We start from the raw sequence: 24248 nt of genomic DNA, 5'->3' as shown, positions 1-24248 counted from the left end.
TTGATTTTTGTTACTGCTCGGAGTCCCTTTAATTTCATATTTCATTTTCACAAATTGGCAATGTCCCATCATATGTTACATAGTTATTTGGGTTGAAAAAGACACACATCCATCGAGTTATGGCTCCCTGTAACTCATACTTCCCTACTTGTTGAACTATGCCCTTCTTAATGTACCACAAGTACTGATACAAAAGTACTTGTGAGTCTATGCCATATGACCTCTCAGAATGCTGTTACCTACCATTGAACAGATGATGCAAAATACTAGCAGAACTACTGGAAGTAAAAGGGTCCTTAAATATCTCCATGGTGTCTAAAGAGAAACAGAAATGAAGAAGTTACAATACACTCATTACTATAAGAATAAATAAATACATGTGCAACTTTTTTTATTAAATGTTTAACCACTTGAAGACAAATGGATGGATATATTTACGTAATATGTTGGCGCTTTATACATACAATAAATAATAATAATAATAATAATAATAATAATAATAATAAAGTTTAATTGTGGTGAGTGCATCAACAGTTTACTACTAAATGAGGCACATGTGGTATCATTTTAATTGTGACAAGCTGTAGAATACATTTTGGTGTGTCTTACAGATTGGATCCGCGTCACATAAAAAATAGGTAGAAACAAACTCAATGAAACATAAAAAAAATAATTTCAAAATTATGATCAAACTAGGGAAAGTATTAGCAAAACTACAAGAGACATATGTGGTAACATTTTAACCATGATAAGTAGTAGAATAGAGTTTAGAGGGTTTTAGAGGTGAAGCCTGTGTCTTGTGTATTCTTTTTAGTCACAAACTGAATCAACAGCAATTACATTTTTGTATATTCTGTATCAGCATAAAAGACTTGTAAAATGAAAACAAAGTGACAGAATGTAAAATAAAAAAAAACATATATTCTTTAGGAACTTGGCTTTTTAAATATATATGCTATGAGGGTATATTACTATTATTTTTGAAAAAAAGGGTCTTATAATCATCGATAGGGTACAATGAGAAAGCAAAAAAGGAAAAACAGTAATAAGACAAAGACAAGACAAATAACATTTATATCGCGCTTTTCTCCTGGCAGACTCAAAGCGCCAGAGCTGCAGCCACTAGGGCGCGCTCTATAGGCAGTAGCAGTGTTAGGGAGACTTGCCAAAGGTCTCCTACTGAATAGGTGCTGGCTTACTGAACAGGCAGAGCCGAGATTCGAACCCTGGTCTCCTGCATCAGAGGCAGAGCCCTTAACCATTACACCATCCAGCCACCACAAGACACCTTTATTTCCAAATGCAATGTTTTCACCATACATTGTACTATGAACATAATCTAAATGTTGTAATAACCAGGATGGATAAGCAAATACAATTTGTGGGTTTAACTTATAGTTAGCACAATTATTGTAAAGCTATAATAGATGTAAATGGAGAAAAAAAAGTGTGTTTTTTTTCTATTTTTTCCCCTTATTTTCTTTTTAAAATGCATAGAAAATAAGGTAATTACTAAACAAAATTATCACATACTAAAAGCCCAATTTGTCCTGGAAAACAATATATACAGTGGAGGAAATAATTATTTGACCCCTCACTGATTTTGTAAGTTTGTCCAATGACAAAGAAATGAAAAGTCTCAGAACAGTATCATTTCAATGGTAGGTTTATTTTAACAGTGGCAGATAGCACATCAAAAGGAAAATCGAAAAAATAACCTTCAATAAAAGATAGCAACTGATTTGCATTTCATTAAGTGAAATAGGTTTTTGAACCCCTACCAACCATTAAGAGTTCTGGCTCCCACAGAGTGGTTAGACACTTCTACTCAATTAGTCACCCTCATTAAGGACACCTGTCTTAACTAGTCACCTGTATAAAAGACACCTGTCCACAGAATCAATCAATCAAGCAGACTCCAAACTCTCCAACATGGGAAAGACCAAAGAGCTGTCCAAGGATGTCAGAGACAAAATTGAAGACCTGCATAAGGCTGGAATGGGCTACAAAACCATTAGCAAGAAGCTGGGAGAGAAGGTGACAACTGTTGGTGCGATTGTTCGAAAATGGAAGGAGCACAAAATGACCATCAATCGACCTCGCTCTGGGGCTCCACGCAAGATCTCACCTCGTGGGGTGTCAATGGTTCTGAGAAAGGTGAAAAAGCATCCTAGAACTACACAGGAGGAGTTAGTGAATGACCTCAAATTAGCAGGGACCACAGTCACCAAGAAAACCATTGGAAACACATTGCACCGCAATGGATTAAAATCCTGCAGGGCTCGCAAAGTCCCCCTGCTCAAGAAGGCACATGTGCAGGCCCGTCTGAAGTTTGCCAATGAACACCTGAATGATTCTGTGAGTGACTGGGAGAAGGTGTTGTGGTCTGATGAGACCAAAATAGAGCTCTTTGGCATTAACTCAACTCGCTGTGTTTGGAGGAAGAAAAATGCTGCCTATGACCCCCAAAACACCGTCCCCACCATCAAGCATGGGGGTGGAAACATTTTGCTTTGGGGGTGTTTTTCTGCTAAGGGCACAGGACAACTTAATCGCATTAACGGGAAAATGGATGGAGCCATGTATCGTGAAATCCTGAACGACAACCTCCTTCCCTCTGCCAGGAAACTGAAAATGGGTCATGGATGGGTGTTCCAGCACGACAATGACCCAAAACATACAGCAAAGGCAACAAAGGAGTGGCTCAAGAAGAAGCACATTAAGGTCATGGAGTGGCCTAGTCAGTCTCCGGACCTTAATCCAATAGAAAACCTATGGAGGGAGCTCAAGCTCAGAGTTGCACAGAGACAGCCTCGAAACCTTAGGGATTTAGAGATGATCTGCAAAGAGGAGTGGACCAACATTCCTCCTAAAATGTGTGCAAACTTGGTCATCAATTACAAGAAACGTTTGACCTCTGTGCTTGCAAACAAGGGTTTTTCCACTAAGTATTAAAGAGAAACTCCGACCAAGAATTGAACTTTATCCCAATCAGTAGCTGATACCCACTTTTACATGAAAAATATAATGATTTTCACAAACAGACCATCAGGGGGCGCTGTATGACTGATTTTGTGCTGAAACCCCTCCCACAAGAGGCTCTGGTACCGTACGGTACTCTGGGCAAACTGCCACAATGTAACAATGACACACACAGGAAATGGCTGTTTATAGCTATCTGTTAAAGCCAGAACAGTCACATAATCTGCCCACAGTAACAATGTCACCATGTAATACATGTCAGAATGTGAATCTGGGAGAGGAAAGATTTTACAATGAGCAAACTCTGACTAAATCATGTATACATAATTATTGTAAAAATTAAGCACCTTTTTATATTAAATTATTTTCACTGGAGTTCCTCTTTAAGTCTTTTATTGTTAGAGGGTTCAAAAACTTATTTCACTCAATGAAATGCAAATCAGTTGCTATCTCTTATTTAAGGTTATTTTTTCGATTTTCCTTTTGATGTGCTATCTGCCACTGTTAAAATAAACCTACCATTGAAATGATACTGTTCTGAGACTTTTCATTTCTTTGTCATTGGACAAACTTACAAAATCAGTGAGGGGTCAAATAATTATTTCCTCCACTGTAGATCATTTAGGTGTGATAAGTAGTAATAAAGTTATTGGCAAATGAATGGGAGCAGTGCTGATATGAGAAAATTGCTCTCGTCCTGAAGTGGTTACAAAAAATTACTTTGAACTAAAGGAATTTAGTTCAGTTATCAATAGATTACTTAATCTTATTTTATGATTCTTTTTCAAGTAGACCAGTTCCCTATGACAGGCGTACAGCTGATGTCTTCCCTTTTAACTATAGAACTGTGAGCTTAACGTCAGTTGTGTGTAAAACATTTGAAGGTATCGTAAAGGAAGTTATACAAAATTATATGGCACATAATAATCTAATTTCTGTTCATCAGCATACATTTTCTAACAAAATCATGGAACATTCTCAGTTTTTATGAAGTAGTGAATGCAATTTTAGTTATTGGGAAAACTATTGGCGTAGCATCTTTAGACATTGCAAAGGCTTTTGACGCAGTTTCCAACAATAGCCTGGTGAAGAAGCTCAGGATAGGAGAAAATGTGTGTATGTGGATAGAGAACTGTTTAACCACTTCACCTCGAATGGTTTTTCCCCTTAAAAAAACAGAGCAATTTTCAACCGTCAGCACTCCTTCCATTCATTCACTTATAACTTTACTACTTATCACAACGAAACAATGAATATCTTGTTTTTTTCGCCACTGATTAGGCTTTGTTTGGGGGGTACTTTTTGCTAAGATTTATTTTATTCTAACTCAGTTTTAATGGGAAGAATAAGAAAAAAATTCTCAGTTTTCGGCCATTATAGTTTCAAAATAAAACATGCTACCGTAATTAAAACCCACACATTTTATTTGCCCATTTGTCTCGGTTATTGCAACGTTTAACATTTTTCCCTAGTACAATGTATGGTGCCAATATTTTATGTGGAAATAAAGGTGCATTTTTTCAGTTTTGCACCTATCCCTAATTACAAGCACATAATATATAAATTAATTGTAGTATACAGTTTTGATATACATATTAAAAAAGTTCAGTCCCTAAGGTAACTATTTAAGTATTTTTTTTTATTTGTAATTTTTTTTTTTAATTAAAAAAAAAATGGTAACTTTAGGGGAGTGTGGGAGGTCAGCGGTTAATTTAAAAAGAAAAAAAAAGTAACTAGGGATCATTAACTAAAAAAAAAGGAGATGTAATATTACAATTTGGCCACAAGATGTCCTCAGTGGAGACTTCAGCTTATCATACTATTAGTATGGAAATGGAAGCACTACAATGACGGGATTTATGAATGTCAGAGCCGTCTGAATAGACGGCTGCGGCCGTTCATAGGGGGACTTAGATCAATGAATGGGATTTGTTTTCTCAATTATTGATCTAGCGGCTAACGATCGGCAGTAATGAGCAGCAATACCGAGTGCAGGGGGGTGAGCGGGGGGAGAAGCACGGAGGGACGTAGTAGCTACGCCCCTGCAAAGAGTTGTGGCATTTTGCAGGGGCGTAGTTACTCGTCCCGGCAGAGGGCAAGTGGTTAAAGGACAGAAGGCAAAAGGTAGGGGTAAATGGATCATACTTAAAATGGGAAACTGTTAGCAGTGGGGTACCACAAGGGTCAGTACAAGATTTAATCTCTATCAATTTATTTATTAATGGGCTAGTAGATGAAATGCAGAGCAATGTCATCTTTGCAGATGACACAATATAATGCAAAACTATCAACACTAAGCAGGTGAAATTTTATACTGATACAAGTAAGTTAAAGGGAACCAGAGAGGATTCAATATACATACCTGGGGCTTCCTCCAGCCCCATACGCACGGATCGCTCCCACGCCGCCGTCCTCCGCTGCCTGGATCCGCCGCCACCGGGTCCCGTCATTGCCGTGAGTCGGCAAGTCGGCCGGTGGACGCGGCCAATTCTCCGCATTACAGGGTGCTCTCTCTACATACAGATACGCATGTGGCTGCTTACTGCGCTGCCGCATGCGTACATGTATGGAGGGAGCCCCTGTGATGCGGACAATTGGCCGCGTCCGCCGGAAGTGACGGGCCCGGTACCGGCGGATCCAGGAAGCTGAGGACGGCGGCGTGGGAGCGATTCAGGCTTATGGAGCTGGAAGAAGCCCCAGGTATGTATAAAATCATTTTCTTTTTTCAACCCCCCGTTCCTCTCTGGTTCCCTTTAATGCATCTTAGACATCCCAATGGCAGAGCACCATATAATATAAATGGCTATAGCTGGCAATATCAGACTTGGGAATACTAGTTAATAACAAGTTAAGTAATGGTATTCAATGCCAAGTAGCAGCAGCTAAAGCAAATACAATTCTGGGATGCATAAAATGGGGAAAAAAATACTAGTTGCTACTACACAAGTCCCTCTGTATAAATCAATTGTGAGACAACATCTGGAGAATTGGATTCAAGTTTAGGCACCCTTGTGCAAAATACAAATACCAAATGAAGCAAGGATAACAGATGGTCACAGAATTTCCCTAAAACCTGACAGTACAAGCTTTTGCATTGAAGTCTATGAAGCCAGATTTCTGAGTTGCAAGTTAGGGTGACCAAACACCCTAAAAACAAAGAACACCGAGACTAAGGGAGCCCAAATGGTGCAGTATGTCACAAGAAGAGAGATGAAAAGCAAAAAGGATTGGGGTACTCACAAAGGAAGGTTGCACGAAAAGGCAACCAACCGTTGAAAACAGGTGGAGATCTATAAACCTGACTCCACTTGGGTGTCCGGCTGGAGCTGGATGCGGTCACATTCTTGGGAAAAAACAACAAAGGTCCTATCGTGGCAAAGCCACTAGGTACTAACATACACCCCTCCTAAAAGAGGGTGAAAAGCACAAATTGGGTAAGAGGCGCCCAGAAGTATATAAAACTAATTTCAAAACAGCTAAAAATAGAAAAATAGAGATGGCTTACCTCAATAACAACAAGTTCATCTAAATATGATTTTTATTACGCACAGGCGATGCATTTTGTGGGTATCTGCCCACCTCCTCAAGTCCAATAAAGTGCAAGAGATGTATCAGAGCCAGGTACTAGGGATGCTCACGGAGAACTTGTGATCACGGAATAGCCGTGAATCACAAGCATTTTTCCAGTGTTCGGCTTTGAAATCCGAAGCCGTTGATTGATTTTGAACCACGGAACAAGGCCACGACAGGCCGTGATTTTGTATATCTAGATGCATTCACGGCGGGAAAGTGCGTTCACAATCGTGAACAAGGCGGGGAACGCCGTGGTGAGATCGTGATTAGCGGAAATGGGTGGAAATGACTTCCCTGGGCCAATCAGATGCCCTCCCCTCCTGTATATAAAGCGGCGGCCATGATGAAAAGCTCCGTCCTTGCTAGACTGTGGCAATAAGAGGATCATCTCCAGGCCATTGTTGCTTCAGCATGCACGTTTTATTTGTTAAGAACTTAGCATTTTTACTCCTAACATTGCTCTGATAATGTACTTGTCAGTTGTATTTAGCTAGCTAGCTAGCTAGCCTGTTAGTGATTTATTATTACTTCAGTTAGCTGTAGTCAGTGTAGTCATAGTGAGAGTGTACTGATTACTGTGCTTAGTGTAGGCAGACAGGTTCAGACTGATTATACAGCTGTAATACTGTATACTTGTTATCTAGCTGAGCCAGCCAGCGATCAACTTCAGTTACTGTCATTCGTCAGTCACTGGTACGTTTAGTCAGTGATATTGTACTGTTCTATTAGTGCACTGCAAACAGACCGCTGTCCATAACTGTTTATGTTCTATATTATTTTACTGTATCACTTGTATTCAGCTCATAGCCAGTGATCAACTTCAGTTACTTGCATTCACTGCCACTGGTCAGTCACTAAGTTTACTCAGTGACATTGTACTGTACTGTTAGTGCAGGCAGACCGCTGTCCACTCATTTTTGTGTTCTATACTATTTTACTGTATCACTTGTATTCAGCTTATAGCCAGTGATCAACTTCAGTTACTTGCAGTCCCTACCACTGGTCAGTCACTAAGTTTACTCAGTGACATTGTACTGTGCTAGTAACGTGCAGCCAGTTACTTTGCTGTGCGTATAGTGCAGTCAAACCGTGGCGCTGTCCAGTGATTTCCGAGTTCTATTACAGTGTATTCAGTATTTCTGAATTGCATTGTCTGCGCATTTGTTTGTTTGTTTTTTTGTTATTCTCTGAAAAATCAATAAAACCCCCGTTATATTCCATCTGTCCCCATGCCCACGCAGGTATTGACTGCAAAAAGCAGCACACTTTCTCCACCTTGAAATCTTGTGCATAGTATACAACATGTCTGGCAGGGGTCGTGGGTGTGGCAGGAGAGGGAGTGCCATTGCCTCCGCTAGTTCTGGGACTGGTCCATGGCCGAGTCAGCCGACACCGGTGTCACCCATTTTCAGCACCTTGGCTCAACGCCGTGTGGTCGTTTAGGAGTTTGACTCACAGGCATTGATGGACATGATGACGGAGGAGCAGCCCATATGAGTTTCTCACAGACCTCCGCTGTGAACAGCACTCCCAGCAGCAGCAGCCAACGCCCCACGCAAGTTGTGACATCCACCCCAGCAGCCAGTGGTCAACAGCCCTCCCCGGACGAGAGCGTTGCATCCCTCAGTCCAGGGTCTGGGCGAGTATTTATGGCTGCCGCTGCCTTTGAGGAGATGATGGGGTCTGATGTGGAGGAGGAGGTTGGGCGCAGGCCAACATCCCAAGTTTATGTTGAGGACGATGAGGGGTCTGTGTCTGGGGATGTTGGGGCGGCAGAGGTGGTGGGGGGGTCAGGAGAAGAGTTCTATTATGATGATGATGATGATCAGGACCGTCTGTATGTGACTCAAACCCCGGAAAACATGTTGTATCTTGTGTTAAAGTCCTAAAGTCTGTGTTCCCACTGCCAGGGTCCACAGATACTTACAATTTTTGGCAACAAAGCCCAGAGGTAGAGGTTCAGGGGGGTCCTATACGAAAAGGCTGATAAGTGTGGAAGAACGCCACTTACATTCCTTCCATTACCACTAAGAAAGGTCCCAGAGTACATAGAGCCAACCAAATAGCAGACACATTTAAAGGGAACCTTAACTGAACGGGGGGTAAAGAGTTTTACTTACCTGGGGCTATTACCAGCCCCCTGCAGCAGTCCTGTGCCCTCGGCGCCGCTCTGGAATCCTCTGGTCCCCCGCTGTCACTTAGTTTAGTTTTTGACGACTCACCAGTTGCCGGCCGCCATGCGTATTATTGGACGCATTCACTAATGCAATTAGCGCTATTGCGGACCGCAACGCGTACAAAAATACGCGTTGCCGCATATCTACGCGTGCGGAATGCGGCAACACATATTTTTGTACGCGTGGCGGTCCGCAATAGCGCTAATTGCATTGGTGAATGCGTCCAATAATACGCATGGCGTCCGGCGACTGGTGAGTCGTCAAAAACGAAACTATGTGACAGCAGGGGACCAGAGGATTCCAGAGCAGCGCCGAGGGCACAGGACTGCTGCAGGGGGCTGGTAATAGCCCCAGGTAAGTAAAACTCTTTACCCCCCATTCAGTTAAGGTTCCCTTTAAAGCATACTACGAAGAGCTGTACAATTTTAAAGGTAAATTTGGGGACATGAACCCACAAGATTCATCTCAACAATTGAAATCATATATACAGAAAACTGGTCTCCCAGTCATAAATGTCTTCCGGAATAGCCGGCGATATGCGTGTCACAGAGCTTCAGATGTAAAAAAAATATATCTACCCAGAGGGTCTATCAGAGTTTCAACCTCAGAATAGGGGAGAGATCTGTGGAGGCCTATAGAGACACCTTTAGATTTAGAATCAGGGAAGGTGCTATGGAACCATGTAGTATAGTTCCGGTCTTTGATCAGGGGGAAGTTATCAGACCTAAAATGAGTCTCCTGTAACATTACAATTTTGATTTTGGCTTTATGCATGCTATGCAGAATCTGTGATCTTTTGGTTGGGCTATTAACTCCTTTCACGTTAAAAGAGGCAAATGCACACATCTCACCCCTGTACCTCTACTCATGCTAGCTGTCATGGTGTAAGTAATAATACCTTAGGGCAACATACATAGCCCCATTGATAAGGGATGTGCTTAGCACTTAGGGCCTCCAGAAGCGGGCAAACTGCCCTGCATAGTTGCAGGGTGAGGCGAGAGAGGTCTGCCAAGATGGTGATTCTGGCGCCATCAAAGTCAATATGGCCTTTTTCCCGGGCGGCTAACGAGAAAGCTTCTTTTACTGTGTAATAGTGCAGACGACACACTACATCTCTTGGACGCTCTGGGTTACTGCTGACGGGTCCCAGAGTGCGGTGCGCCCTGTCCATTTCGATGGGAGAGTCACTGGAGGTTCCGAGGAACATATTAAAAATGCCCGTTAGTGTGGGGATGAGGTCTTGTACCTTAGAGGATTCCGGGATCCGTCTAATGCGGAGGTTATTCCGGCATTGTCAGTTTTCTTGGTCATCGATCTTCATATACAGTGGTGTGAAAAACTATTTGCCCCCTTCCTGATTTCTTATTCTTTTGCATGTTTGTCACACTTAAATGTTTCTGCTAATCAAAAACCGTTAACTATTAGTCAACGATAACATAATTGAACACAAAATGCAGTTTTAAATTAAGGTTTTTATTATTTAGTTAGAAAAATAACTCAAAACCTACATGGCCCTGTGTGAAAAAGAAATTGCCCCTAAACCTAATAACTGGTTGGGCCACCCTTCGCAGCAATAACTGCAATCAAGCATTTGTGATAACTTGCAACGAGTCTTTTACAGCACTCTGGAGGAATTTTGGCCACTCATCTTTGCAGAATTGTTGTAATTCAGCTTTATTTGAGGGTTTTCTAGCATGAACCGCCTTTTTAAGGTCATGCCACATCTCCTCAATAGGATATAGGTCAGGACTTTGACTAGGCCACTCCAAAGTCTTCATTTTGTTTTTCTTCAGCCATTCAGAGGTGAATTTGCTGGTGTGTTTTGGGTCATTGTCCTGCTGCAGCACCCAAGATCGCTTCAGCTTGAGTTGACGAACAGATGACCGGACATTCTACTTCAGGATTTTTTGGTAGACAGTAGAATTCATGGTTCCATCTATCACAGCAAGCCTTCCAGGTCCTGAAGCAGCAAAACAACCCCAGACCATCACACTACCACCACCATATTTTACTGTTGGTATGATGTTCTTTTGCTGAAATGCTGTGTTACTTCTACGCCAGATGTAACGGGACACACACCTTCCAAAAAGTTCAACTTTTGTCTCGTCGGTCCACAAGGTATTTTCCCAGAAGTCTTGCCAATCATTGAGATTTTTTTAGCAAAATTGGGACGAGCCTTAATGTTCTTTTTGCTTAAAAGTGGTTTGCGCCTTGGATATCTGCCATGCAGACCATTTTTGCCCAGTCTCTTTCTTATGTTGGAGTCGTGAACAATGACCTTAATTGAAGCAAGTGAGGCCTGCAGTTCTTTAGATGTTGTTCTGGGGTCTTTTGTGGCCTCTCGGATGAGTTTTCTCTGCCCTCTTGGGGTAATTTTGGTCGGCCAGCCACTCCTGGGAAGGTTCATCACTGTTCCATGTTTTTGCCATTTGTGGATAATGGCTCTCACTGTGGTTCGCTGGAGTCCCAAAGCTTTAGAAATGGCTTTATAACCTTTACCAGACTGATAGATCTCAATTACAGTACTTTTGTTCTCAGTTGTTCCTGAATTTCTTTGGATCTTGGCATGATGTCTAGCTTTTGAGGTGCTTTTGGTCTACTTCTCTGTGTCAGATAGCTCCTATTTAAGTGATTTCTTGATTGAAACAGGTGTGGCAGTAATCAGGCCTGGGGGTGACTACAGAAATTGAACTCAGGTGTTATAAACCACAGTTAAGTTATTTTTTTAACAAGGGGGGGCAATCACTTTTTCACACAGGGCCATGTAGATTTGGAGGTTTTTTTCTCACTAAATAATAAAAACCATCATTTAAAACTGCATTTTGTGTTCAATTATGTTATCTTTGACTAATAGTTAACGGTTTTTGATGAGCAGAAACATTTAAGTGTGACAAACATGCAAAAGAATAAGAAATCAGGAAGGGGGCAAATAGTTTTTCACACCACTGTAGATATCTTTAATTTGGTTGGAGTGGCGTTCCAGCTTCGTGGTCTTTCTGTTTCTTTTCCAACTTTTCTATCTCCTTCTCCGATTCCTGCACTCTGTGGCCAATATGGCGGATTTCTGATTTGACCTCCTCTAATTCCCTCTGGTAAGTAGCCTCTATTCTGCTGACGTACTTCTCTAGATCATCTTTAGTCGGGAGAGAGCGTATATATTCATGGAGGTCCATGTCCACATAAGAGTCCAAGCCTTCGGATCTAGGAGGTGAGGGAGTGTTGGAGACGTCTATCTCTGCTATCTGCTCAGAGTTAGGCATGGCTGCGGCCTTCTCCTGTGTCCGCCATCTTGGAGCTTTCGGCGGCGCTCAGCGAGCGGGTAACCGGACGGAAAAAGCTTTGGATGTTGGGTTTCCGAGAGTGTCCCGAGTCTCTCCGCTCCTACCTGCTCCTCCTACCGCCCATGTGGGATCAAAACGGTGAGCTGAAGAATGCTTATAATTAGCCTGGGAGAGACGGTGAAGAGGAGCTTAGTTCAAGAGCGTCCTACTCGCGCCTTCAGCAAGCCACGCCCTGAATAGACATATTTTAATCTATTCTGAAGTTCTGAGATGGATGGAGGTTGGGTATCTTTCCAGTGTTTGGATATTAGGCAGCGGGCTGCTGTTAAAAAGTGGTTTAGAAGTCTTAAAGAAGAGCTTTTAATTTTTGGCAGTGGTTAGGCAAGCAGGCAAATCCAAGGGTCCAAAGGAACTTCTATATCTGTGTGACGTTTGATAAAGAGCAGGACCTAATGATCCTCTGTAATTTGTGCCTGTCACTGGCGGAGCCACCGCCAGTGACAAGCACACATTACAGAGGATCATTAGGTCGGCAGAGAGGATCATTGGGAGAACTCTGCCCCCACTTGACCACCTGTATAACACAAGACTGCAAGCCAGGGCACTGAGGATTGCAAGTGACCTCTCTCACCCAGGCCACTGTTTTTTCACCCCACTTCCACTGGGTCGGAGACTTCGGGCCATCCCCACCAAGACCAGCAGACACAAGAACTCTTTCTTTCCGATGGCCGTTAGCCTCCTGAACTCCCTTAACATCCTACCACCCACTATCAGCGCCCTACCACCTGCATAGGAGTGGCGGACTTCGGATGTGTATATCTAATTGTGATTGTATATTCGTGTATGCTTATACTTGAGTTTAAGACACTACTGTCATTCTAATGTTTCCTGTCTTTCTATGTATTGCTCCATTGTGCCAAACCCAATTCCGGGCCTGACCCAGTCATGCTTGGCGAAATAAAATGGATTCCGATTCTGACCTCGGACCAGAATTTTTTTATTATAGGGCAGTCCCACATTATATGGTGCAAAGAGCCAGTGTCCCCACAATTTCTCCAGCATGCCGAAGATATAAATGGTATCCATTTGTTCAGACAGACAGGAATTTTATACCATAGCATCATGATTTTGTATGTTTTCTTTAGTTTGGACACAAATGGACGATTTGGATGCGTTTTGCCATATTTTTATCCAGGATTCCAAAGTAGTGGTGGTTTGAAATGCTTGATCCCAATACTTTATGTATTTGTGTTGGAATTCCAGCTGCAATCTTTTGGGGTCATTTAGCCACGTATAAAGCATTGATACGAGACCTTTTTGCTTGGGTCCACCACTCCAAATTGATTCTAAGTCAGTCATACGTGGGAAATCCAATGAAGGAGAAACTGAGCTGATAAAGTGACAGATTTGATGGTATTGCAAATAGTAAGAGTCTGATATGCCCAGTCTTTCCTTTAGAGTGTCAAAGGAATACAGCTTACCAGTGAGTGGATCTAGCAGATCTCTGATAGTAAGTATATTTTTAAGTTTCCATATTGAGGTTAATGATAAGTTCAGACCTGGCGATAATGAAGGGTTACCAAAAATGGGGATAAAACTGGAGACTTTAGTGAATAACGATATGTGTTTACCTAAGGAAGACCATAAATGTAGGTTGGCTGCCAAGGAAGAGTAAACTTGAGGGGCAGGAGTATTGTAGCCCACTAATCCCCAGGGCAGGGCGCTTGGCTGGTATGGTTTAAGTACCTGGAATTCTATCTGAGCTCATCTAGCACGGGGTTCCCTCTCCCATCATGCTGTCATCTGTCTAATCTGGCCCGCCAAGTGATAGTTATATAAATTTGGGACTGATCGCCCCCCAACATGTCTTTGAAGAGTAAGAATAGAGCGAGCTATGCGGGGGGGGGGCAGGGGGTAGGGGCCGGGGGTGCGACAGTGCCAAATGATCCTAAATAAGGATCTCTGTAAAGGTATCAAATAAGATCCAGGGATCCAGAATGGCAGTATTGAGTAGACATAATAACTTGGGGAGGGAATCCATTTTGAAAGCCAAACCATGAAATGTGGTAATCTTGCCATTTATGAAGGTCCGAGGTTACCCTTGTGATAGTGGGGGATAGGTTATACCTAATAAGGTGAGAGGTGTGATTAGGGATCTGAATACCTAAATATTTCAAGGAGGTATCTTGCCATTTGTACGGGAAACTAGATTTCAACGCTTCGGTAGTATGTGGTGGTAAATAAAAGGGAAGACGTTCAGATTTATTGGCATTCATTTTATAATTGGACAGTAGGCCATACCTGGAGAGCTCTGCATGCAGTACTGGAAAATAAATAAATAAGAAGGTTAGTTAAGGACAGGAGGACATCATCCGCATAAAGTGAGATTTTAAATGTGGATCTACCTATTTTTATCCCAGTGATGTCAGGGTTGTCCCTTATCCTTGCAGCCAGAGGTTCTATAGATAATGCAAAAAGCAGGGGGGGACAAGGGACAGCCCTGTCTCGTACCATTAGAGATAGTAAATTAGTCATGAGGATTAGTGTATGGTATCTTCAAAGCCACACTAGGTTTAGAATAAAGTTTCCGTATTACATTTAGGAAAGTGCATGAAATGCCCATTACATCCAGAGTCTAGAGCAGAAAATCCCAACTAAGTCTATCAAAGGCCTTTTCCGCTTCCAGACTCAGGAATACTGTTGGTATTTTATTGCGATTTATATGGTCGACCAAATTTATTGCCCTGCGGATGTTATCCCCTGCGTATCTGCCCGTTATAAACCCCACCTGATCAGCATTAACCAGGTATGGCATCATAGGCGATAGCCTGTTAGCCATAACCTTTGAAAAAATCTTAAGATCTGCATTTAGAAGTGAAATGGGTCCATAGTTTGTCATTTCCAGGGCATCTCTATCAGGTTTGGGAATAAGTACCATATGAGATTGCAACATGGTAGAGGGAATTGGGTCAGCTCCCCTAAATCCACTGAATAGTCAGGGTAATTTTGTGGGTAGGACAGACTTACATTTTTTTGTAATAGACTACTGTAAAGCCATTGGGCCCAGGCGCTTTGTGGGGTTGTAAATTTTTGAGTACCTCAAACACCTCCTCACACTCTATATCTTGGTTTAGAAGTTATAGTTGAGCTGGAGAGATATTAGACAGCTAGCAAGAGCTTAAATAAGAGGAAATGTCTCTCAAGGGGAGATTATTTTGATGATTTGAGTCTGAAATATTATAAATTGATTCTAAAAAAATCTTTAAATAGGGAGGGTATTTTACGGAGGTCATATTGATTTGTGCCTCGTTTATCTTTTAAGGCAAAGACCGCATTTCTAGTTTTAATGTCCCGTAGCTTCTTTGCAAAAATGGTGTAAGCTCTGTTGCCTTTTTCATAGAAAAGTTGTCTGGTAAACAAGAGTGACCTTTCCACCTTAGCATATTGCAAGTCGCCAATTCTCTCTGTTTAGATACCAATTAGGTGAAAGTTATTATTGAGGAGGTCTTTTTTATGAAGTTCCTCTAATTTCATAATTTTATCTAGTAAGCTTTTTACTTTATTTTGATGGTCTTTTTTATTTTGCACTAGCTATGCCTATCAGTTTGCCTCTGATAAAGGCCTTATGGGCTTCCCAAACTGTGGAAAAAGATAAAACGGAGCCTTCATTGGTCTCGAAATAAAATTTGAGACTCTCTTCAAGATTAAGAACGGTTTCCTCGTCTATTAGTAAGCTGTCATTTAGTTTCCAAACCGATGGGATTTGAGGATTATGTGCAAAATTAAGGACCAGGTCCAGTGGGGCATGGTCAGACCACGTAATGGGGCCTATCGCAGAGGAGGTGAGAGTAGATAATAGTAATGTGGATATAAAGAAATAATTCAGCCTAGAGTAAGAGCAAGAGGTATGAGAGAAGGTGTAGTCTAGGTCAGTAGCATGCAGACCTCTCCAGGTATCCAAATAGCCAAATTGTTTAAGCAGAAATCTCAACTTTGATGCTGTCTTACAAATGGAGGAGAATGATGCTGGCACCACATCCGATTTCCTATCTCTAGTAGGAGATGCTATCAGATTGAAATCCCCGCCCAAAATGGTATTAGGACAACCTAGTTTTTCAATCTTCAGGAAGATTTTTCTAAAAATTGCAACTGATGATCGTTAGGAGCGTATATGGATGCCAGAACCATTTTAACCCCATAAAGAGAACCTTGTACTATTAAATAACGTCCACTAGGATCGCTTTGTTCTGTAGATACTATAAATGGGCATTTGTGGTGGATCAACAGTGCAACACCTGCCTTTTTGGCACCAGCTAAATATGAAGTGGGGTATTTTTTGCTTTTTAGGTAGCCAGGATGCAGGGATGAAACACAAGTTTCCTGTAGAAATACAAAGTCTGCATTTGTCCTTTCTAAATCTCTAAATCATCGGTTCTGGAGGTGTGTTTAGCTTCTAATGGTAACAATGGTTAATTTGCATATATTTAGCAGTGATGCCCTGAGAGACATCTCAAGCTCACTCCAACCTGAATTATCGCAAATTATTTCCGTTTTAAGAAAGCAAACTTTTGTTTTTCTTAGCATTTTAGTAAGGGGGCTTTTAGGACCATTGTAGTCCCTTACACACCCCAATGAGTTCTGGGTCACCATGAGCTTGCTGGTTAGTCTGTACCTCTTGGTGTTACAAGCCCTACTCCATAGAGCCAAATTAATCCACGCCATGCACTGATGAGGATCAAACAATCCGAAACAGTCTGTATGCATGTTGGATTATTATGGCTCTGTACAAATTAACAAGCTGACACATCATTGCATTCCAGCGGTTCTGGAGGTGTGTTTAGCTTCTAAGGGTAACAATGGTTAATTTACATATATTCAGCAGTGATGCCCTGAGAGACATCTCAAGCTCACTCCAACCTGAATTATCGCAAATTCTCTCTGTTTTAAGAAAGCAAACTTTTGTTTTTCTTAGCATTTTAGTAAGGGGGCTTTTAGGACCACTGTAGTCCCTTACACACTCCAATGAGTTCTGGGTCACCATGAGCTTGCTGGTTAGTCTGTAAATCTCTTAATGCTAGATACCTTTTGGTCCATGGGGGCCTTGGTGTCAAGCCCGCTGAAGGATCCCATGTAGTCTGCCACCATCTGGGTCAGGTGCTTGTTCTGACTTAGAGAGGAGGATGCTGCTGCTGCAGGCACCTCCTCTCTAGGCAGCTCTACTGTGTAGATTGCCTTAGTCAGAGACAGCAGGTCCCCTAGGCGCCTGCTTCTGCTGCTGGCTGCAGGCACCCGCTGCTGTGCTGGCTGGACAGGGTTGGGGGGGTGGAAGGCTGGGGGAAGGCTTTCTCCAATCGCAGAACAAGGACCGGTTGCAACTCCCATGTTTGGCGCTCAGGGTCTCCATCAGGCAGGAACTGACCCAGCTTCCCCTTCAGCCGTGGGGCCAGGATCATGGTGATCCGGTTTTCCAAGCATGTGTGCTGCCATGGGGAACAGGTGAGAGACAGCAGAGACTTCAGGGTCGTTGTCACCCCCAGAGACTACATCACTGTCCTCCTCCTCTGCCCAGTGAGCCTTGTCCTTCCCTCTCCACCCTCACACCACTGCAGCTGCGCTCTGATGTTCCCCCTCAACACCAAGGTCAGGGACCTCCAACTCCTCCTCCAACAACTGCAGGTCCCCCTCTTTTGGAGAGGACCTCTATTTACAGCAGATGGGAGTGGCAACGGGTTCACAATTTGCACCACAGTATGCACATCTTTTCATGGCAAACCAATGGCCTCCTTCCGTTTTATTGATGCTATTTTAATCATCTGGTCCGCAAGTGACCCAATGGCTGTCACCTATGACCCACACCTGGAAATCTAAAGGTGGATTGCGAAGTAACTTCATCCATTTTACACAAGGATTACAGACTGAGAAAGATATTACCTAAACCTCCCCTCCTGGCATACTGACAAGCAACCAATCTAAAACAGATGATTGTCAGGAGTTCTTTGAATAGGCCACAACAGAACAGAACATCACCCTGCTGACAAAAAAGGCGTGAGACCTGCAGACATACAGTGCTGCCCATAATTATTCATACCCCTGACAAATTTTGACTTAAAGAGAATTTGTACTCTAAAATGTTTACAGCAAAAAGCATACCATTATATTCATGTTCTCCTGGGCCCCTCTGTGCTGTTTCTGCCACTCTCTGCTGCAAACCTGGCTTGTAATTGCCAGTTTTAGGCAGTGTTTAGGCAAACAAACTAACCAGCTTGTGATAGGCTCACATAAGCAGAGTGTGTGGGTCATACAGAGCCTGCAGGGGGCCTGGAGGGTGTGTGTATAGCTTCTACCAATCACAAGCAGCCCTGCACATTCCACACATTCCAGCCTGAGCTGACAGAGCGACAGAAGAAAACAGATGAGATCATATAACAGAGAAAACACAGCCACTGTGCAATTAGGAAAGGCTGTAGTAAGCCAGAGAACATTAGAACAGGCATAGGAACTTATAGGATAGAAGAACAAAGGCTGAAAATGTTGTTACAGAGTCTCTTTAAAGTTACTTTTATTCAACCAGCAAGTAATTTTTTTGACGGGAAATGACATAGGTGTCTCCCAAAAGATAATAAGACAATGTACAAGACAATGTGTGTGTGTGACGATTCTCAGCTTTTATTTACATTTGAGCAAAAAAATGTGCAGTCCAAAACTATTCATACCCTTCAAAAACTGTCACAATTTTTTGGAAAATTCTAAGTTCTATACCATTCCAAATAGTCCAAGCTGTTCTAAAGCATCCTAATTACTCTGATTAATTGAAAACAACTGTTTTAATCAACTCAACAGGTAAAAAACAGCAGCTCTCTGCAGTTGGTTTATGGACAGTCATGGCTAAGACAAAGGAGCTCACTGAGGATCTGCGGCTGCGTATCGTGGCTGCTCACAAGTCAGGAAAGGGCTACAGGGCCATTTCTAAATGTTTTCAGGTTACAGTGCAAAGTATTATTAAAAATAAGAGATGTTCTGCACTGTGGAAAATCTCGGAGGATGTGGTCGGAAGCCAAAAGTGACACCTGTGCTGGCCAGGAGGATAGTAAAAAAGAACCTAGGGATCACTACCAAGGTCATCCTGATAAAACTGGCCTCTGCTGGTGGCAATGTCTCAAAGCAGACAATCCAACGGACACTGCACACTGCTGGGTTCCACAGATGCAGACCAAGGAAGACACCACTTCTCCAGATAAAGCACACAAAAGCTCACTTGGCCTTTGCAAATACTCATCTGGACAAAGAAGACTTCAGGTCTTCTCTGTTATGGTCAGATGAAACAAAAATTGAATTGTTTAGTCACAAAGAGGTTTCCTTCATTTGGCGTAAATAAGATGAAGCCTTCAACCCAAAGAACACCATCCCCACTGTCAAACATGATGGTGGGAACCTAATGTTTCGGGGGTGTTTTTCAGCCAATGGACCAGGGAACCTAATCACAGTATACAGCACCATGGAAAAAGAGCAATACATGAGGATTCTCAATACCAACATCTGGCAATCTGTAAATAAACTTGACCTTGGGCACTAATGGGCATTTCAGCATGACAGTGACTCAAAACGCACAGCAAAAGTGGTGAAGAAATGGTTAGCAGACAACAACATTAATGTTTTAGAGTGGCCCAGCCAGAGTCCTGACTTGAATCCGATTGAGAATCTGTGGAGGGAGCTAAAGATCAGGGTGATGGCAAGAAGACACTCCAACCTGTAAGGTTACACTGGACCTTTCTCCACAAGAATCCTGGCTGGGGCTTTTTGTGAAAATCATCTGTTGCATTTACAGAGAACCATAGAGACAGCAACTGATATGCTTCACTTTTTTGGTTATTCATCATTTTTTCTACTCTGGCAATTGTTGTGAGCAGTCACTGGACTTCCCTTTCACCTGCTGGGGACGCCCAGCTTAGGATAGGAACAGGGAGTACAGGTGCAGGCGGTTATTCCATCATCGAGGTACCTTTAGCTATTTTCAGGGGGGGTTTGGTTTTAATGGGTGATATGGGCTTTAATGGGAGACAAGTATTTAAAATGTATGTTTTTTTAGAGTTTTTTAATAAATGGATCTTGACATTGTAATTGTTTTGGAATATATATTATTATCATTGCCACTAAGGGAATAAGTGCCTAAAGGTACTCTGTTGTTATTTCAATTATAATATTGAGGCATCCTTCCCCTATGTGGCAATTTTGTGTTTTTTTTCATGTTATTTGGACATAACACGCCCCTAAGTCCTCCAATTGATTATTCATAGCTGCATATCAATTCAGAGGATAGAAAAATGTCAAGTTTCACAAACCAATTCCAGTAGAAGGGTACATATATTGTCAGTATATAGATCAGTACATCAGTTCCAAGGCTTGAAAAGGGAGAAAAGAACTTGGCACCAAAAGACCTGTTCCTCTGTAAAAGGAACAGTTAGTACCCAGTGTGACAATCCAGCCCCACGATCCCATCGAGATCTGCTCCCGTTAGCGTACGCAGGAAGTACGGGCGCAGACGGACAACGAGACCGGTTGCTGGATTGTCAGAGGGAAGAAAGAAAGAAAAGGAAAAGGCGACAGAGCGTGCCAATCCCGTCTAATCTGCTCCCGTTAGCATACGCAGGAAGTACAGTGAACAGACTGACAAAGATTGGTCGCGCAGCTGCCGACAATATGTAATGGGACAAACATCCACCAATCCCGTATTACTAGGCCACTGTTGCCATGCAGGTCTCATGCACTAGAGACTGCTGGAGGCAAATTCACTGTGTGCGTAGTAAACGGTTAAGATTGGTTGGAGGTGCCCATACATGTACAATTCTGATTGTATATGCAATCGGTAAACTAAAAATATCGATTTCGCGCTGGAAATCGGGTAAGTACACTGCCACCACTCTTCCAGTTCAGGGAGGAAAGAGACTCCCGCAGTCACAATACGGTAGCCAGCCCAATCACGTTCAACACGCTCCAGTCACCGTTCGGGGAATAGTCACTTCCGACGGCTTAAAGACTGTGAGCAATGTGACGTTAAAGAAAGGTTACTGGGTCCCTATATGCTGCAATCTCGAATTGTATTTACAATTGAGAAACGAAAGTTATCGATTTCGCACCGGAAATCTGGTACTAACTAATCCTAGAAGGAAGAAACGGTTATTTACAACCTAGCAAGAAAATCAACAATTTATAAGCAAATCCTAAAACAATGCGGTAGTATGACTGACTCTTCAGAGGGCAGATTCGTTATAACAGCAATCAGATGACCAGAAAAGGCACAAGACTGAACGATCAAAAATCATTAGTTTATTTCTAAACTACATACACACAGCTTATTTTAGAACAGATTGATTGACAGAGAGAAGAGAGGAAAAGGAACAGAATGTCTTAATATACAGTTCAAATACCGTTATTGGTAGTCCATGCGGCAATCACAAGTCTTTGGCGAAAGTCCCAAAATGGCGGTTGCCATGCGGCCAACAGGCCTTTGTGAGAATTTCCAAGATGGAGGTTTTGGCCCGTGTCCTTGCGGGCTGCCAGGTTGTTACTAGGCATCAGATTGAAGGTAAAGGACCCAGAGCTTTCTGGGCTCTCTGTGGTTATAGCCCCCACTCCAGCAAGGAGGGGGTAGGGGGCGTGGATCACACACCTCTTTGGAACAGGAGGTCTCTGCCCCTCTCATAGAGGCAATAATTTACCTGAATCATGATAAGTGTGCTCATCTGCAAACCGTACAAGTTATGTTAAATCTAATAACATTTTTAGGTTTGTCAGAATTTATCAAGAACGTTGATACCAAACTTGGGAGGTTTAGAGTGAACGGTGACTCCAAAATGCATATCTCTGCTTTGGCATGGCTTACCTTGAATTCAGAAACATCCAATCGTGTGGTTGGTTACAAATTTCAGAATAAGCGGGTTCTAAAGGCCGTTGCCTATTTGGAAAGTCATCTTTATGACAAAAGATGAATTTCATATTTGTGAGGTCACAGATAGGTTTCCTAGCTGTCAGTGGGAAAGCCAGCTGGGAGATGGCTTCTTTCTGATCTCTCAGGACATGGGGCCAGGTGACAAAACCTGCGGAGATCGGTGCCTTCAAGTCTCCAGAAAGAGGCCTTTATTGGATTTTGTCAGGCTTATCTGTGATGGATGAGGTTATAAACACCTCAGGGGGTCCCCTGGGCTGGCAGAGAATCTTTTCACAGGAGGCGAATTAACTGACCATGAAAAGATTTCTCCAGCCCTTTGGCGTAGGGAAAAAAAAGTGTATTTAAACCAAAAACTGTCCGTTTGGTTGGTTTGCGAAGAACTGGCGTTCGTAACTCCATGACGCATTCGATATGTCATATCGACGGCGTCACACCCAGATTTTACAAAACTTTCAAAGTGATACAAAGGGCTCATTCACACTAGGCAACGCATGCATGAACGTAATTTCATACATGCATTGCAATGTGCTAAATCGCATAGGTCGGCAGCTTCCATTCTATAAAAAAAATGCATGACAATGTATACGTCGTATGCGATGATGTTCCTGACTAAGTTACAACGCAGCACACGGGAACGCAAACTGTAGTGTGAATGGTAACATGAAAGTCTATAGACTTTCATGCTACCTGCATTACAGGCATTATGTGTGGTGCTGTCTGTCATGACTCACCGCACATAGTGTGAATGATCCCTAAAGCAATACCAATACCAACTGCCATCTAAATAGTATCTTCAGCAATTAATAGACAAACAAACCCTGCATTGTGCTGGGCCTTTTAATACCTAACTTACAAACACAAACAAACATATCTCCACATTTAATGTTCATATCAGAAGACACACTTTTTGTCACAAAGGTGCAATTCATGGCAGCACGGACACATCCAGCCAGCACTAGGGGAAGGGAGAAAACAAGGGTAAATGAGGGAGTGAGGAGGCGTGGAGAGACTGAGATGGAGCAGAGAGCGTATCTGTATTGCAGTCCCACACCACACAGAGGCTACTTGCCTGTAATGTGTCTACTGTCCCTGCCAGCCTCTCACACAAGCTGCAGGCAGCCTTCCTGAAGTTTAGGGACTGTCAAAAACTTTTCAACCTGTGAAATACCTTATTTAGCTGTCCACATGCAGTCTTTACAATGGTGAGAGAGCGGAGTTTTTCCCACAGACCCTGCAGGAGGGAAGCCTCTGTATATTTACCAGCTTGCATGCTTCAGCGTTTTCAGGGAATTTTTTTAAAGGTACAGGAGTCTCAAGGGTGTATTGCAGACATCGGTAACCCCCGGCTGAATGCACCAGTGAGACCAGCATGTGTATAGACCTTTAGGGCTGGTTCAGGTGGATCTCTCAATCACCTGCCCAGAGTCTTGTCCAAATAATTTTCTGCAAGTGTGCAAAAAAGCATTTGTCGACTTTCAGTGTTGATTCCCAGCGATCGTAATTTTTCATCCCGCAGGGGGACACAGGAGTGCGGCGCTAATGGACCCCAGAATAACCAGACCCTGCTGCTTCCAGACAGTGGAAAAAAATAAATGCGTTTGTATAAACGGTGGTAAATGACGTGCAAGTCTGTGTGTGAACTGGCCCTTAGTTGTTGTACCACACAAGAGAGAGGTTTTAGGTAAACAAAGTACGGCATTTATTTCTGCATCTGTAGATTTATTTCTTCATCCATATTTGAGGAGGATTTTTCTATTTGTGATTAAAAAGTTTAAACATTTTAATTTATTTTTTTGACATGATTTTGTTTTGAAACTTTTATTATACTCAAAATGGATACTAGACCCTTACTTGACAGATTTTTAGTAAGTTGCAAACAAAATTTTCACGAAAATTAATTGAAACACTTTTTGCACAGAAATCCTGCAGAAATTGAACACGAGAGAGGTTAATAGTGTTATAATTTAAGTAGGCCTCAGTTACTTGGCCTGAGTTTTATGTAAAAGGCTTGTCCGCAGTGTATACCTTTAAAATAGATAGAGGGTTGGTGATGCAGGCAGAGGCATCTCAGGGTCTGCGTGTAGCAGAAGATACACGCAGATACTGAGAACATGTTCCTAACAGAAGGCCATCGGCCACTCTGACCTCAACAGGAACAGAAAACATTGGCCATGTTTACTAAACATCCACGGTCCTGCATCTGGGTCAAGTGCCTCATTGATTATTAATCGAGTAGGCGGGTATGATGACACCACGAGTGGGTCCACCAATAGACTGATATAGGGGGTG

At 42.6% G+C, this 24248-nt stretch overlaps 1 protein-coding gene across 1 annotated transcript in view; it reads right to left on the bottom strand.

Annotated features, from left to right (window-relative positions):
• The window catches only part of LOC137519344 (protein C-mannosyl-transferase DPY19L1-like), a 1198743-nt gene that overhangs the window by 653348 nt on the left and 521147 nt on the right, over positions 1 to 24248 (bottom strand). Inside the window, exon 9 of the mRNA XM_068238294.1 lies at positions 244 to 315. Coding sequence (XP_068094395.1) covers positions 244 to 315 — 72 coding nt within the window. The remainder of the gene's footprint in view (positions 1 to 243; positions 316 to 24248) is intronic.

The sequence above is a fragment of the Hyperolius riggenbachi genome, chromosome 5 (assembly GCF_040937935.1).
Source record: "Hyperolius riggenbachi isolate aHypRig1 chromosome 5, aHypRig1.pri, whole genome shotgun sequence".
NCBI classification, from domain to species: Eukaryota; Metazoa; Chordata; class Amphibia; order Anura; family Hyperoliidae; genus Hyperolius; species Hyperolius riggenbachi.
The sequence above is the reverse complement of the archived record's forward strand: the minus strand, read 5'-3'. Positions and strand labels throughout refer to the sequence as shown.